The sequence below is a fragment of the Entelurus aequoreus genome, linkage group LG18, assembly GCF_033978785.1.
Source record: "Entelurus aequoreus isolate RoL-2023_Sb linkage group LG18, RoL_Eaeq_v1.1, whole genome shotgun sequence".
Classification (NCBI taxonomy): Eukaryota; Metazoa; Chordata; class Actinopteri; order Syngnathiformes; family Syngnathidae; genus Entelurus; species Entelurus aequoreus.
This window is the reverse complement of record NC_084748.1, coordinates 9717175-9734992: the sequence shown is the minus strand read 5'-3', so window position 1 is coordinate 9734992 and position 17818 is coordinate 9717175. Positions and strand designations below refer to the sequence as shown.

Here is a 17818-nt window from a genome sequence, read left to right as displayed (position 1 = left end):
CATGAATGAATGATGGACAAATTATTTTCTGATGGATGACAGATGGGTGAGTGGGTGGATGGATGGATAAATGGATAAATGGATGGCTGGATGGATAAGTGAATGAATTACAGCTACGTATATGAATAAATGGTGGATAAATGAACGAATAATGGATCAATTAATTAATTCATGATAGATTGATAGGTGGACGGATGAATTAGGATTAAACGGAGGATGATGGATGGATGGAGAAATTATGGATGAATGAATGAATGAACGGCGGATGGAAAGATGGATGGATGAATGAGTAAATGAATGAGTTATGAATGGATAGAAAAATGAATGCAAGATGGGTGGCTAAATGAATGAATCAATTAATTATGGACGGACGGATGGATGAATAAATGACTGATACATGAATTAATGATGGACAAATTAATTGATGATGGATGACGGATGGATGGATGATAGATGGATGGCTGGATGGATAAGTGAATGAATTATGGCTACATATGTGAATAAATGATGGATAAATGAACGAGTAATGGATCAATTAATTAATTCATGATAGCTTGATAGGTGGACGGATGAAGTCGGATTAAACGGAGGGTGATGGATGGATGGAGAAATGATGGCTGAATGAATGAATGAACAATGGATGGAAAGATGGATGGATGATTGAGTTATGGATGGTTAGAAAAATGAATGCAAGATGGATGGCTAAATGAATGAATAGATTAATTATGGATAGATGGATGGATGAATAAAAGACTGATACATGAATGAATGATGGACAAATTAATTGATGATGGATGACGGATGGATGGATGATAGATACATGGATGGCTGGATGGATAAGTGAATGAAGTGTAGCTACATATATGAATAAATGATGGATAGATGAACGAATAATGGATCAATTAATTAATTCATGATGGATTGATGGGTGGACGGATGAAGTTCGGATTAAACGGAGGATGATGGATGGATGGAGAAATTATGGATGAATGGATGAATGAATGAATGAATGAATGAATGAATGAACGACTTATGGAAAGATGGATGGATGAATGAGTCAATGAATGAGTTATGGATGGATAGAAAAATGAATGCAAGATGGATGGCTAAATGAATGAATCAATTAATTATGGACGGATGGATGGATGAATAAATGACTGATACATGAATGAATGATGGACAAATTAATTGATGATGGATGACGGATGGATGGATGATAGATGGATGGCTGGATGGATAAGTGAATGAATTATGGCTACATATGTGAATAAATGATGGATAAATGAACGAGTAATGGATCAATTAATTCATTCATGATAGATTGATAGGTGGACGGATGAAGTCGGATTAAACAGAGGGTGATGGATGGATGGAGAAATGATGGCTGAATGAATGAATGAACGATGGATGGAAAGATGGATGGATGAATGAGTTATGGATAGTTAGAAAAATGAATGCAAGATGGATGGCTAAATGAATGAATCAATGAATTATGGACGGATGGATGGATGAATAAATGACTGATACATGAATTAATGATGGACAAATTAATTGATGATGGATGACGGATGGATGGATGATAGATGGATGGCTGGATGGATAAGTGAATGAATTATAGCTTCATATATGAATAAATGATGGATAAATGAATGAGTAATGGATCAATTAATTAATTCATGATGGATTGATGGGTGGACGGATGAAGTCGGATTAAACGGAGGGTGATGGATGGATGGATGGATGAATGAATGAATGAACGACGGCTGGAAAGATGGATAGATGAATGAGTTATGGATAGTTAGAAAAATTAATGCAAGATGGGTGGCTAAATGAATGAATCAATGAATTATGCATAAATGGATGGATGAATAAATGATTGATACATGAATGAATGAATGAACACACATTAATTGATGATGGATGACGGATGGGTGGTTGGATGGATGGATGAATACATGGATGGCTGAATGGATAAGTGAATGAATTATAGCTACATATATGAATAAATGATGGATAAATGAACGAATAATGGATCAATTAATTAATTCATGATAGATTGATAGGTGGACGGATGAATTAGGATTAAACGGAGGGTGATGGATGAATGGAGAAATGATGAATGAATGAATGAATGAATGAATGAATGAATGAATGAATGAATGAATGAATGAATGAATGAATGAGTTATGGATGGGTAGAAAAATGAATGAAAGATGGATGGCTAAATGAATGAATCAATGAATTATGGATAGATGGATGATGAACAAAGGATTGATACATGAATGAATGATGGACAAATCCATTGATGATGGATGACGGATGGGTGGATGATAGATGGATGGATAAATGGATGGCTGGATGGATAAGTGAATGAAGTGTAGCTACATATATGACTAAATGATGGATAAGTGAACGAGTAATAGATCATTTAATTAATTCATGATGGATTGATGGGTGGACGGATGAAGTCGGATTAAACGCAGGGTGATGGATGGATGGAGAAATGATGGATGAATGAATGAATGAACGACGGCTGGAAAGATGGATGGATGAATGAGTTATGGATGGATAGAAAAATGAATGCAAGATGGGTGGCTAAATGAATGAATCAATGAATTATGGACGGATGGATGGATGAATAAATGACTGATACATGAATGAATGATGGACAAATTAATTGATGATGGATGACGGATGGATGGATGATAGATACATGGATGGCTGGATGGATACGTGAATGAATTGTAGCTACATATATGAATACATGATGGATAAGTGAACGAGTAATGGATCAATTAATTAATTCATGATGGATTGATGGGTGGACGGATGAAGTCGGATTAAACGGAGGGTGATGGATGGATGGAGAAATGATGGCTGAATGAATGAATGAACGATGGATGGAAAGATGGATGGATGAATGAGTTATGGATGGATAGAAAAATGAATGCAAGATGGGTGGCTAAATGAATGAATCAATGAATTATGGACGGATGGATGGATGAATAAATGACTGATACATGAATGAATGATGGACAAAATATTTGATGATGGATGACGGATGGATGGATGATAGATACATGGATGGCTGGATGGATAAGTGAATGAATTGTAGCTACATATATGAATACATGATGGATAAGTGAACGAGTAATGGATTAATTAATTAATTCATGATGGATTGATGGGTGGACAAATGATGTCGGATTAAACAGAGGATGATGGATGGATGGAGAAATGATGGATGAATGAATGAATGGAATGAATCAATGAATTATGCATAAATGGATGGATGAAAAAAATGATTGATGCATGAATGAATGAATGATGGACAAATTCATTGGGTGGTTGGATGGATGGATGGATACATGGATGGCTGGATGGATAAGTGAATTAATTATAGCTACATATGTATATGAATAAATGATGGATAAGTGAACGAGTAATGGATCAATTAATTAATTCATGATGGATTGATGGGTGGACGGATGAAGTCGGATTAAACGAAGGATGATGGATGGATGGATAAATTATGGATGAATGAATGAATGAATGAATGAATGAATGAATGAATGAATGAATGAATGAATGAATGAGTTATGGATGGATAGAAAAATTATTGCAAGATGGATGGCTAAATGAATGAATCAATTAATTATGGATAGATGGATGAATGAATAAATGACTGATACATGAATGAATGATGGACAAATTAATTTCTGATGGATGACAGATGGGTGAGTGGGTGGATGGATGGATAAATGGATAAATGGATAAATGGATGGCTGGATGGATAAGTGAATGAATTATAGCTACATATATGAATAAATGATGGATAAATGAACGAATAATGGATCAATTAATTAATTCATGATAGATTGATAGGTGGACGGATGAATTAGGATTAAACGGAGGATGATGGATGGATGGAGAAATTATGGATGAATGAATGAATGAACAACGGTTGGAAAGATGGATGGATGAATGAGTAAATGAATGAGTTATGGATGGATAGAAAAATGAATGCAAGATGGGTGGCTAAATGAATGAATCAATGAATTATGGACGGATGGATGGATGAATAAATGACTGATACATGAATGAATGATGGACAAATTAATTGATGATGGATGACGGATGGATGGATGATAGATAAATGGATGGCTGGATGGATAAGTGAATGAATTGTAGCTACATATATGAATAAATGATGGCTAAATGAACGAGTAATGGATCAATTAATTAATTCATGATAGATTGATAGGTGGACGGATGAAGTCGGATTAAACGGAGAGTGATGGATGGATGGAGAAATGATGGATGAATGAATGAATGAACACTGGATGGAAAGATGGATGGATAAATGAATGAATGAATGAGTTATGGATGGATCAAAAAAGGAATGCAAGATGGATGGCTAAATGAATGAATCAATGAATTATGCATAAATGGATGGATAAATAGATGATTGATACATGAATGAATGACTGAATGAATGAATGAATGATGGACACATTAATTGATGATGGATGACGGATGGGTGGTTGGATGGATGGATGGATACATGGATGGGTGGATGGATAAGTGAATGAATTATAGCTACATATATGAATAAATGATGGATAAATGAACTAATAATGGATCAATTAATTAAATCATGATGGATTGATAGGTGGACGGATGAATTAGGATTAAACGGAGGGTGATGGATGAACGGAGAAATGATGGATGAATGAATGAATGAATGAGTTATGGATGGATAGAAAAATGAATGCAAGATGGATGGCTAAATGAATGAATCAATTAATTATGGATAGATGGATGGATGAATAAAGGATTGATACATGAATGAATGATGGACAAATTAATTGATGATGATGACGGATGGGTGGTTGGATGGATGGATGGATACATGGATGGCTGGATGGATGAATGAATGAATTATAGCTACATATATGAATAAATGATGGATAAGTGAACGAGTAATGGATCAATTAATTAATTCATGATGGATTGATGGGTGGACGGATAAAGTCGGATTAAACGGAGGATGATGGATGGTGGAGAAATGATGGATGAATGAATATAAGTGAATGAATTATAGCTACATATATGAATAAATGATGGATAAATGAACGAATAATGGATCAATTAACTAATTAATTCATGATAGATTGATAGGTGGACGGATGGATTAGGATTAAATGGAGGATGATGGATGGATGGAGAAATGATGGATGAATGAATGAATGAACGATTTATGGAAAGATGGATGGATGAATGAGTAAATGAATGAGTTATGGATGGATAGAAAATGAATGCAAGATGGATGCTAAATGAATGAATCAATTAATTATGGATAGATGGATGGATGAATAAAGGATTGATACATGAATGAATGATGGACAAATTAATTCATGATGGATGACGGATGGGTGGTTGGATGCATGGCTGGATGGATAAGTGAATGAATTATAGCTACATATATGAATAAATGATGGATAAGTGAACGAGTAATGGATCAATTAATTCATTCATGATAGATTGATAGGTTGACGGATGATTTAGGATTAAACGGAGGATGATGTATGGATGGATGGAGAAATTATGGATGAATGAATGCATGAACGATGGATGGATGAATGAATGAGTGAATGAATAATATGTATATAAATATAAATAAAATACCTTGTTCACTTATCTTAAAACTCACGCTAAGCAAAGAAAGGTTCCTGCAGGTCGGATGTCCCACGATTGGTCGGGTCTTAAACGCATCATCATGCACTTTATAATGTTCGCACAAAAGTAATGGGACAGCCACAGAGGAGAAAAGTGCGGGAAGAGTTTCTTTTGACCACGTGTTGTGTTCATCTCGTGTAAGGTCAGAGGTCACTGATGTCCCCGCATCGTCCAGGTGTCCACGTCCCTGGTCATGTGACCTGCGGGTCCACTTCTTCCCGCTTTTCTGCTCTAAAAACAGAACGGCAGAACTTTTCTTGGAGAGCTTTTCAAAGAGCGATAAATCATGGCGAGCTGGTCATGTTAGCCCGCCGGGGAGCTGCGAGCGTGTCGAATCAGGGGGGCTTACTTCCCACAATGCCGTGCGCTCAAACAGGTTGAGGGTGTCATTTTCTGCTTGTTGAACATTAATTCCACGAGGCGCGGATGCCTGGCATGCAAAGCCTTTAATTACACGGCCGCCTGTTGACTAAACACGCTGCGTCCTTCTCCTCCGTCGTCCTTCTCCTCCTTCAAAAGGCGCCGGAAACCAACGGCAACATGACGCTGCCTGTCAAACGTCATGACTGATGGATGCTTTTATTTTGAAAAAAATTATGACAGCAAAGTCCTGCTGCACTGACGTAAAGTGACTAATTTTTTATATTTTTAACAGCAGATGCATGTTTTATTGTTGCCCAAACTGAATACATTTAATATGAATAATTACAAATACATGAATACATGAATTAAAAAGTGCAATAATTCACTATTTCACTACGTGCGGTATTTGAATTTATTCCATGACTGGTAATAAAAGCTTTTTAAATACAATTGAAAAGTCATATAACAGAATAATACAGATGTATTAGTGTTGAAAATATACTTAAATAGATAATATGTTCATCCATTTTGTTATTCACAAAGTAGTTAGTCAGTCAACAAATGAATGAACGCACAAATATAAGTAAACACACACAAAAATAAATATGTAATAGTAAAACAGTGTTACTATTAATATTGTTGTTATTGTGTGATGAGTCAATCACTAAATAAATATAATTAAAAAGGTCATAAAATGAATAAATAAATTAAAAATGTTCATTTCAGATTATAATATTATTTACCATTTATTTATTATTATTTTAATTGTTAGTGTTATTACTATTTTTTTGTAATTGGTCAGTCTATGGATACATTTATACACAATAAGGATCATAAGAAAAGTCAGGAAATACAAAAAAATACATACAATTGTTTATTGCAGATTCTAATTATTTTTTATTTTCTATCAATATTATTATTGATATTACTATTATTATTATTTTTATTATGTGTCAGTCAATAAAACAATCAATTAATGCATAGAAAAAGAAGGGGGAAATCCAGAAATAAATCAATATATTTTAAAATGTAGTATAAGATTACATTATTATTATTAATATTTTTATATTATTATTATTATTATTATTATTATTATTATTATTATTATTATTATTATTATTATTATTATTATTATTATTATTAATAGCATTGTTATTGCAAGTCTTAAAAGTATAATTTTGTAATCAGTCTAATAATGATAATGTCATGAAATAGATTAATGCATTAATACATTAAAATCTTTAGTGAAGATATTATCATTTGTATTTGTATTCATATTATTACTGTTATTATTATTTTTTTGTTAGAATTATTATTTATATTGTTATTATCATTATTAATATTATTATCATTCGTCAACATAATTAGTGATCTTATAGTATTATTATTATTATTGTTGTTGTTGTTATTATTATTATTATTATTATTATAAGTATTCATATTATTATTATTATTATCATCACTGTTATATTATTATTATTATTATTATTATTATTATTATTAGTTATTAAAATAATTATTCATATTATTATTATTATTGATGTAAAAAATGAGGAAAACCATGGACTAAATCAATACATAAAAGATTGTATTAAAGATTATATTATCCTCATTATTATTATGATAATTTTTAAATTATTATTATTATGAAATATATATTTCTCAATATTATTTTATTATTTTTTTTTATTATTGTTGTTGTTATTTTTTTGTTATATGTCAGTCAATGAAGCAATCAGTCGATCAATAGAAACAATTAGGAAGATCATGGACTAAATCGATATATAAAAGATTGTATCCATCCATCGGTCCATTTTCTAACCCTTATATTAAAGATTAAATTAATAAAATATTTAATATTAAAGGTTGTATTATGATTATAATTTGTATTATTTCTATTATTATTATTATTGATATACTGTATAATCAGTCATATAGTCATAAATGAATTAATCACTATAAAGAAACATTTTTTAAAAATCAATAAAAATTTAAAATAAATAAATAGGTCATTAAATCAATTGTCGTATTAAAAAAATAAAACAATTGTTTTTGATTGCATTTTTCAAAAATAATTTAGTTTAGTTATGAATTAAATAAATTGTCCGGGAGTGTTATGGACAGAAACCTCTTGTCACTTTTGGGATGTTTCTTATTTTCATGGATAAAAGTACATTTTGTCTTCCCGCTTGGTAGACCATATACGATGTTTCCCTTAAGAAGCTGCCCTGGTGTCCCCAGGTGGGCTCCTTCTTCATGATCAACCTGTGCCTGGTGGTCATCGCCACGCAGTTCTCCGAGACCAAGCAGCGGGAGCACCAGCTGATGCAGGAGCAGCGGGCGCGCTGCTCGTCCTCCTCCACGCTCGCCAGCGAGCCCGGCGACTGCTACGAGGCGCTCTTCCAGCTCATCTGCCACATGATCCGCAAGGCCCGCAGGCAGACCGTCACCCTCCTCAACGCCGTGCGCGGGAAACCCCGCGGCTTTGGGGGCGTGGGCAGAGGCAGGAGAGGCGACGGCAGGGAGCGCAACGCCAACGGGAGAGGAGGGCGGGAGCGACGAGACGCCTTCCGACCAGGTGGGTGACGGATCGCTGTGGTGTGACCAATGGCGACTAGCCACTGACCCAAACCGAGGCGCCCCTCGTTATTTCAAGATCTACGCGGGAGAACGTGCTAAAGAGCAACAGATGGCGCGGCGTTTCACGTGGGTCACGGGAAAACTGCTCGAGAAAACTAAGTCAAGGACTCGATACCGCCAATGAATGTTTTTAAATAAAAAGCAGGCTTCGCTGCACATCTTAAAACAGAGCTCTGCCAACGCTGCGTCAGTCGGTCACAGACGTGGGAGATGCAACATTCAGTTTCCTTTAGCGGACATGCTAACTTAGCATGGTGTTAAGATATCATGTTAGCATGTAGCTCACATAGCTATGCTAGTGTTAAGTGGTGCCTGAAAACATTTATTCAATGTTTTATGCAGATTATTATTATTTAAATTTTTTTTATCAATATTATTGTTGTATAACAATTCTGATTAAAGATTATTATTTTTTTTTTTTTTTAAATATTATTATTATTATTATTGTTGTGTTATAATATTAATTATTTTTATTTTTTAAAATCATAATTATTGTTATAATGGTTATTATTTTTAGTATTCTTACTGTCATTTTGTAATAGTATGTTTATAAATTGATGCACATGTAATAAGTATAATTAATAATGGCATTATATAAATACATTAAAATGTTTATTACAGATTATTATTATTTTTGTTCGTGTTATAATCATTATTATTATTAGTAATATTAGTAATAATACTATATGTCAGTCAATAAAGCAATCAATTAATAAATCGAAATCATGAAATATATCAATATATTAACATTTTACAAAATATTATTATTTTTGCTAATATTATTATAACTATTATTATTATCATTATTATTGTTATTGTTGTTGTTGTATTTGTCTGTATTGCTAGTAAAATCACTGTTATTTTATAATTAGTCAGTCTATGATGCATACATAATAAATATCATTGAAAAAATTCCTGAAATAAATAAATACATTTAAAATGTTTATTGAAGATTATTATTTTGTTTGTGTTAATATTATTGTTATTATTTTTTATTATTTTATTATGTCAGTCATTAAAGCAAGAAATCAATCAACAAATAGAAAAAGATGGGAAGAGTCATTAAATAAAAATAAAAATAAATCATTAAATATAATGACTAATTACTAGTATTATTATTATTACTAGTATTATTATTATTATTATTATCATTATTATTATTAGTTATTAACATCATTATGTATTAATATATTTATTGTTATTATTATTAATATAATAATTATTATTATTATAATAATAATTATTATTATTATTTTATTATTATCGTTATTATTTTTGTTAAATGTCAGTCAATAAATTAATAGAAAAAAATTAGAAAAACCATCGACTAAATCAATATATCAAAGATTAGAGTAAAGATTAAATTTTTATCATAATTATTATTTTGTATTATTATCATTATTATTATTATTATTATTATTATTATTATTATTTAATATCTTTATTATTATTATTATTATTAAAAAACAGACCTCTTTTAACTATTTTTCAGTCAGCTAGCGACATCAGAGCTGTAACTTGACCATTTTGTTTTTTCTTCAGTGACCATGCTAACCGAGCATGACGTTAAAATGTGATAACCACGCTACTTACAGCATAAACACTTTTTAGGGCGCAAAATACATTTGCAAAAGTGACTTCTTTTAGACTAAATATCCTGTACAGTACTGCCATCTAATGTCTTGGAAGTGCAACTGCAGTGCAAACAACAGGACAGCACAGTTAGCATAATTAGCTCATTTTTAAATTTTACATTAAAAAATACAATTTTAGTATTAAACAATTAATATGCAAAAGTACTGAAAATTGGTACCGTTATGGATTCCCAGGTACCAATACTGTATTGGTTCATCCTTAGTTAGCATGTAGCTCACATCGCTATGCTAGCGTTGCTAACGCGTGTGTCCTACCTTCCAGCTTATTCGAGATGCATTGTTGTCTCTCAGACAGGACATCTACTATGTTGGGCAAGCGCACGCTTACAGTGTTTATGTCAAAAAGTAGCTCAAGTACACGATAGTAAAACACAGATCATTAGCATTAAAGCTTCAGACAAAGCTACAAAATGTGACACCCTTTTTTAAATTGTTGAAAAAATATTACAATATGGAACCTGTATTTTAATAAATCCAGATATTTCAACATGAAATAGTATTGAATTTTTCTTTTTCCACTAGGCTTCTTTTTGTTACTTGCTATTATAAAATAAAATAATAATAAAAAGCGTGCCCACTCCACACCAAGGCTGGAACACTTCTAAAGCTCCTTCAAAGGCCGCCTACATTCGGCATTTAAAAAAAAAAAAAAAACACTATTTAATTGATTTTTTTCCTGTACTTATTTTTTCTCATTTTATTTTTGACATATATGACATTTACGGTAATTATTAATTATTACATAATTTTTTTTAAGTTTGAAAAAAGTATTAATTAAATAATAAAATACAATATAATTTTGTGAAAACAGTTTTTTATATATATATATATATATATATATATATATATATATATATATATATATATATATATATATATATATATATATATACATATATATATATACATATACCGTATATACATATAATTATATAATTATATTATATTTTTATATAAATATACATACATATATATATAAATATAATTATATGTATATGTTTATATATATATATATATATATATATATATATATATATATATATATATATATATATATATATATATATATATATATATATATATATGTATATATATATATATATATATATATATATATATATATATATATATATATATATATCAATCCATTTTCTACCGCTTGTCCCTTTGTTTTATATATATATATATATATATATATATATATATATATATATATATATATATATATATATATATATATATATATATATATATATACGTATATACGTATATATATAAAATATGTATTTTATTATTTTACTTTATTGCCATGGTTTACAAAAAATATATTATATACCGTATATATATAATTATATAATTATATTATATTTTTATATAAATATACATACATATATATAAATATAATTATATGTATATGTTTATATATATATATATCAATCCATTTTCTACCGCTTGTCCCTTTGTTTTTATATATATATATATATATATATATATATATATATATATATATATATATATATATATACGTATATATATATATATACGTATATATATATATATATATATATATATATATATATATATATATATATATATATATATATATATATATATATATATATATATATATATATATATATATATATATATATACGTATATATATAAAATATGTATTTTATTATTTTACTTTATTGCCATGGTTTAAAAAAAATATTTTATATACCGTATATATATATATAATTATATAATTATATTATATTTTTATATAAATATACATACATATATATAAATATAATTATATGTATATGTTTATATAAATATACATACATATATATAAATATAATTATATGTATATATATATATATATATATAATATAATTTTTTTAAACCTTGGCAATAAAGTAAAATAATAAAATAGATAAATGAATCTGCAGTCTGGGGCTGCACAAGTACTGCCGACGCAGGGGGAGCTGCGGTTCATTGACGGGCAGCACGAGTTCCAACATGTAGAGTGAAGAAGTGTGTGATTTGGATTCCAGGTCCACCCTGCCCCCACCGCCACAGAGCCCACCACGCCCCCTCAGGTGAGCCCACGGCGCTCACCACCGCCTGCCCCCAATGCGACGGGGTGGTGGCGGCCAAGGAGGAGGCGGAGGCGGAGGAGGGGGCGGGGGAGGAGGCGGACACGAGGCTGTGGTACGAGGTGAGGATGAAGCTGTGGGCCATCGTGGAGAGCAAGTACTTCAACAGAGGCATCATGATCGCCATCCTGATCAACACCATCAGTATGGGCATCGAACATCACCAGCAGGTGCACACCCTCCTCCTACTTCTCCTCCTCCTTCATTCATTCATTCATTCATTCGTGTGTTCGTCCCTTCATTCATTCATTCATCATTCGTTTGTTCGTCCTTTCATTCATTCATGCATTCGTTCATTCATTCATTTATCATTTGTTTGTTAGTTCATCCCTTCATTCATTCATTTGTTTGTTCATCCCTTCATTCATTCATTTATTCATGAATTATTCGTTCATTTGTTAATTTATTCATTATGTATTCGTTCATTTGTTAATTCATTCATTCATTTGTTTGTTCAACCCTTCATTCATTCATTCATTTGTTCATTCAATCATAATTTTGTTTGTTCATCCCTTCATTAATTTGTGTGCTCACTCGTTTATTTGTTAATTCATCCATTCTTTCATTTGTCCAGTCATTCATTCATTCGTTTGTTCATCCCTTCATTAATTTGTGTGTTTAGTCGTTTATTTGTTCATTCATTATTTCATTTGTCCAGTCAGTCATTCATTCATTCCTTTGTTCATTCATTCATTCATTCGTTTGTTCATCCCTTCATTACTTTGGGTGATTACTTATTTATTTGTTCATTCATTCTTTCATTTGTCCAGTCATTCATTCATTCATTCATTCGTTTGTTCATCCCTTCATTAATTTGTGTGTTTACTCATTTATTTGTTCATTCATTCTTTCATTTCTCCAGTCATTCATTCATTCATTCATTCATTCATTCATTCCTTTCTTCATTCATTCGTTCATTTGTGTATTGCTTTGTTCATTCACTTGTTTGTTTACTCGTTCATTTGTTCATTCATTCTTTCATTCGACCAGTCATTCATTCATTCAGGCCTTTGTTCTATCATTCGTTCATTTGTGTAATATTTTGTTCATTCATTTGTTTGTTTTCTCGTTCATTTGTTCATTCATTATTTCATTTGACCACTCATTCATTCATTCATTCCTTTGTTCATTTGTTCATTCATTTGTGTATTTTGTTCATTCATTTGTTTGTTTACTCGTTCATTTGTTCATTCATTCTATCATTCGACCAGTCATTAAATCATGAATTCCTTCGTTCATTCCTTCGTTCATTCATGTATTCTTTTGTTCATTCAGTTGTTTGTTTATTTGTTCATTTTTGCATTCATTCTATCATTAATTTATTTATTGAATCATTCACTCATCCGTTCATTAATTTTTTTATTCATTCATTCATAGATGAATTAATTTGTGCATTGTATGTGCATTCATTCACTCATTCACGTGTTCATTCAATTATTTGTTAATTATTCATTCATCAGAGTATGAATTAATTTGTCCATTTATTCATCCATTTGTTTATTATTTTATTTGTTCATTTGTTCATTCATTCATTCATCAATGTTTGTGTTTATTAATGCATTTATCAGTTCATGTATTTGTGTATACATGTATTCATTTGTTCATTTATTCATTCTTTCGTTTATTCATTTTTTCATTCATTTGTTCCTTCAATAATTAATTAATTCATTCATTCATTTGTTCATTTATTAACTTGCTTATTCATTTACTAATCCATTTAAGTATTTGTGCATTCGTTCATTTCTTCATTTATGAATCGTAGATTTATTTGTTCTTTCATTTATTTGTCCGTTTGTTAAATTGTTTTGTTGATTCATTCAGCCAGAATTTCATTAATTCATTGACGTACACGGTCTTTTATTCATCCATTCATTCATTTGTTTGTTCATTCATTCATTCCATCATGTATTCCTTTATTTTCTTATCGATTCATCCATCTACTAATCCATTTATTTATTTGTTCAGTTATATATTCATCCATTTATTCATTCATTCATTCATTCATTCATTCATTCATTCATTCATTCATTCATTCATTCATTCATTCATATATTTGTCCATTCGTTTATTTGTTCATTCATTCATTCATTTATTGGTTAATTAATTAATCAGTTGATTAATTAATTATTTCACTCATTCATTCATTCATTCATTCAATCCTGTATTTGTTCATTTGTTCATTCTTTTATGCATTCGTTCATTTGTTCAGTTATTTGTTCTTTGATTGTTTTATTCAGTGATCCATCATTCATTCATTCATTCATTCATTCATTCATTCATTCATATATTTGTCCATTCGTTTATTTGTTCATTCATTCATTCATTTATTGGTTAATTAATTAATCAGTTGATTAATTAATTATTTCACTCATTCATTCATTCATTCATTCAATCCTGTATTTGTTCATTTGTTCATTCTTTTATGCATTCGTTCATTTGTTCAGTTATTTGTTCTTTGATTGTTTTATTCAGTGATCCATCATCCATTCATTCATTCATCCATCCATGTACAGTAGATGTTTGCCTTGTGTTGGGGTGAGGTTTCATTGGTGAACATCTGTGAGTCATTGAGTCGGCCGTATTGAATATTTCTTTATGACGCACAATTGTTCCCCAACTTCCTGTTGTCATGCGCATGGAAACAGCTGGAGTCGCACCTTCCGCTGAACTTTACTCCGTGTTGGAAGTGGCTTTTCACTGGGATCGTAGGCCTGTGTCGCCATGGAGACCATCTCCATGGAAACAAGCGCTGGGTTTTGCACCAGCATCCTTTTGTCTCTTTGGAATGTTCCCTCATTGGTCATTGGCTGCTGTTCCTTGGCGGCTCATCAAGCAGGGCTCCGGGCTGCACGAGTGCCGCCGGCACTGGGGAGCTGCGGTTCGCTTTTGTGGAAGATGTAGTGTGACATCTTCACTGAGTGAGTTTTGTATCATGAACGTATTATTACAAACACACTTTTATTAGGACGTTTGTGAAGGAAGGAAGGAGGAGGGAAGGAAGAGATAGGTAGGGAGGAGGGAAGGAAGAAAAAAGAAAGAAATGATGGAAGGTAGGAAGGAAGTAAGGAGTGAAGGAAGGAGAGAAGGAATGAAGGCAGGGGAGGAGGAAGGAAGGAAGGAAGGAAGGAAGAATTGAGAAGAGGAAAGAAGGGAGGAATTAGGAAGGAAGAAAAACCCAAGTGAGGGTGACAGGAAGTAAGGAAAAAGGAAGGATAGAAGGAGGAAAGAAGGAAGGCGGGCAGGGAGGTAGGACAGACTTAAGTGGTTATGAGAGGAAGAAAGGAAAGAAGGAAGAAATGACGGAAGGAAGGTGACAAGGAACGTAGTGAGGATGAGAGGAAGAAAGGAAAGAAGGAGGGAGGGAAGGAAGGTAAGAAGGACTTAAGTGGGGATTAGAGGAAGGAAGGACGGAAGGAAGGAGGGAAGGAAGGTGAGAAAGAACATAGTGAGGATGAGAGGAAGGAAGGAAGGAAGGAAGGAAGGAAGGAAGGAAGGAAGGAAGGAAGGAAGGAAGGAAGGACTTAAGTGGGGATGAGAGCAAGAAAGGAAAGAAGGAAGAAAAGACGGAAGGAAGGAGGGAAGGAAGGTGAAAATGAATGTGGTGAGCATGAGAGGAAGAAAGGAAAGAAGGAAGGAAGGAAGGAAGGAAGGAAGGAAGGAAGGAAGGAAGGAAGGAAGGAAGGAAGGAAGGAAGGAAAGAAAGAAAGAAAGAAAGAAAGAAAGAAAGAAAGAAAGAAAGAAAGAAAGAAAGAAAGAAAGAAAGAAAGAAAGAAAGAAAGAAAGAAAGAAAGAAAGAAAGAAAGAAAGAAAGAAAGAAAGAAAGAAAGAAAGAAAGAAAGAAAGAAAGAAAGAGGGAGGGAGGGAAAGAGGGAAGAGAGGTAAAAAGGACTTAAGTTGTTATGAGAGGAAGAAAGGAAAGACGGAAGGAAGGAAGGAAGGAAGGAAAGAAGGAAGGAAAGAAGAAATATAAGAAGGACTTAAGTGGGGATGAGAGGAAGAAAGGAAAGACGGAAGGAAAGAAGGAAGGAAGGAAGGAAGGAAAGAAGGAAGGAAAGAAGAAAGATAAGAAGGACTTAAGTGGGGATGAGAGGAAGAAAGGAAAGACGGAAGGAAGGAAGGAAGGAAGGAAGGAAGGAAGGAAGGAAGGAAGGAAGGACTTAAGTGGGGATGAGAGCGAGAAAGGAAAGAAGGAAGAAAAGACGGAAGGAAGGAGGGAAGGAAGGTGAAAATGAATGTGGTGAGCATGAGAGGAAGAAAGGAAAGAAGGAAGGAAGGAAGGAAGGAAGGAAGGAAGGAAGGAAGGAAGGAAGGAAGGAAGGAAGGAAGGAAGGAAGGAAGGAAGGAAGGAAGGAAAGAAAGAAAGAAAGAAAGAAAGAAAGAAAGAAAGAAAGAAAGAAAGAAAGAAAGAAAGAAAGAAAGAAAGAAAGAAAGAAAGAAAGAAAGAAAGAAAGAAAGAAAGAAAGAAAGAAAGAAAGAAAGAAAGAAGGAGGGAGGGAAAGAGGGAAGAGAGGTAAAAAGGACTTAAGTGGTTATGAGAGGAAGAAAGGAAAGACGGAAGGAAAGAAGGAAGGAAAGAAGGAAGGAAAGAAGAAAGATAAGAAGGACTTAAGTGGGGATGAGAGGAAGAAAGGAAAGAAGGAAGGAGGGAAGAAAGGAAGGAAGGAAAGAAGGGAAGAGGGAAGAGAGGTAAAAAGGACTTAAGTGGTTATGAGAGGAAGAAAGGAAAGACGGAAGGAAGGAAGGAAGGAAGGAAGGAAGGAAGGAAGGAAAGAAGGAAGGAAAGAAGAAATATAAGAAGGACTTAAGTGGGGATGAGAGGAAGAAAGGAAAGACGGAAGGAAAGAAGGAAGGAAGGAAGGAAGGAAAGAAGGAAGGAAAGAAGAAAGATAAGAAGGACTTAAGTGGGGATGAGAGGAAGAAAGGAAAGACGGAAGGAAGGAAGGAAGGAAGGAAGGAAGGAAGGAAGGAAGGAAGGAAGGAAGGAAGGACTTAAGTGGGGATGAGAGCGAGAAAGGAAAGAAGGAAGAAAAGACGGAAGGAAGGAGGGACGGAAGGTGAAAATGAATGTGGTGAGCATGAGAGGAAGAAAGGAAAGAAGGAAGGAAGGAAGTAAGGAAGGAAGGAAGGAAGGAAGGAAGGAAGGAAAGAAAGAAAGAAAGAAAGAAAGAAAGAAAGAAAGAAAGAAGAAGAAAGAAAGAAAGAAAGAAAGAAAGAAAGAAAGAAAGAAAGAAAGAAAGAAAGAAGGAGGGAGGGAAAGAGGGAAGAGAGGTAAAAAGGAC

At 32.4% G+C, this 17818-nt stretch overlaps 1 protein-coding gene across 1 annotated transcript in view; it reads left to right on the top strand.

Annotated features, from left to right (window-relative positions):
• LOC133634272 (voltage-dependent T-type calcium channel subunit alpha-1I-like) overlaps positions 1–17818 on the top strand; it is a 199691-nt gene that overhangs the window by 169148 nt on the left and 12725 nt on the right. Inside the window, exons 9-10 of the mRNA XM_062027400.1 lie at positions 8344–8680; positions 12438–12709. Of these exons, the coding sequence (XP_061883384.1) occupies positions 8344–8680; positions 12438–12709 (609 nt within the window). The remainder of the gene's footprint in view (positions 1–8343; positions 8681–12437; positions 12710–17818) is intronic.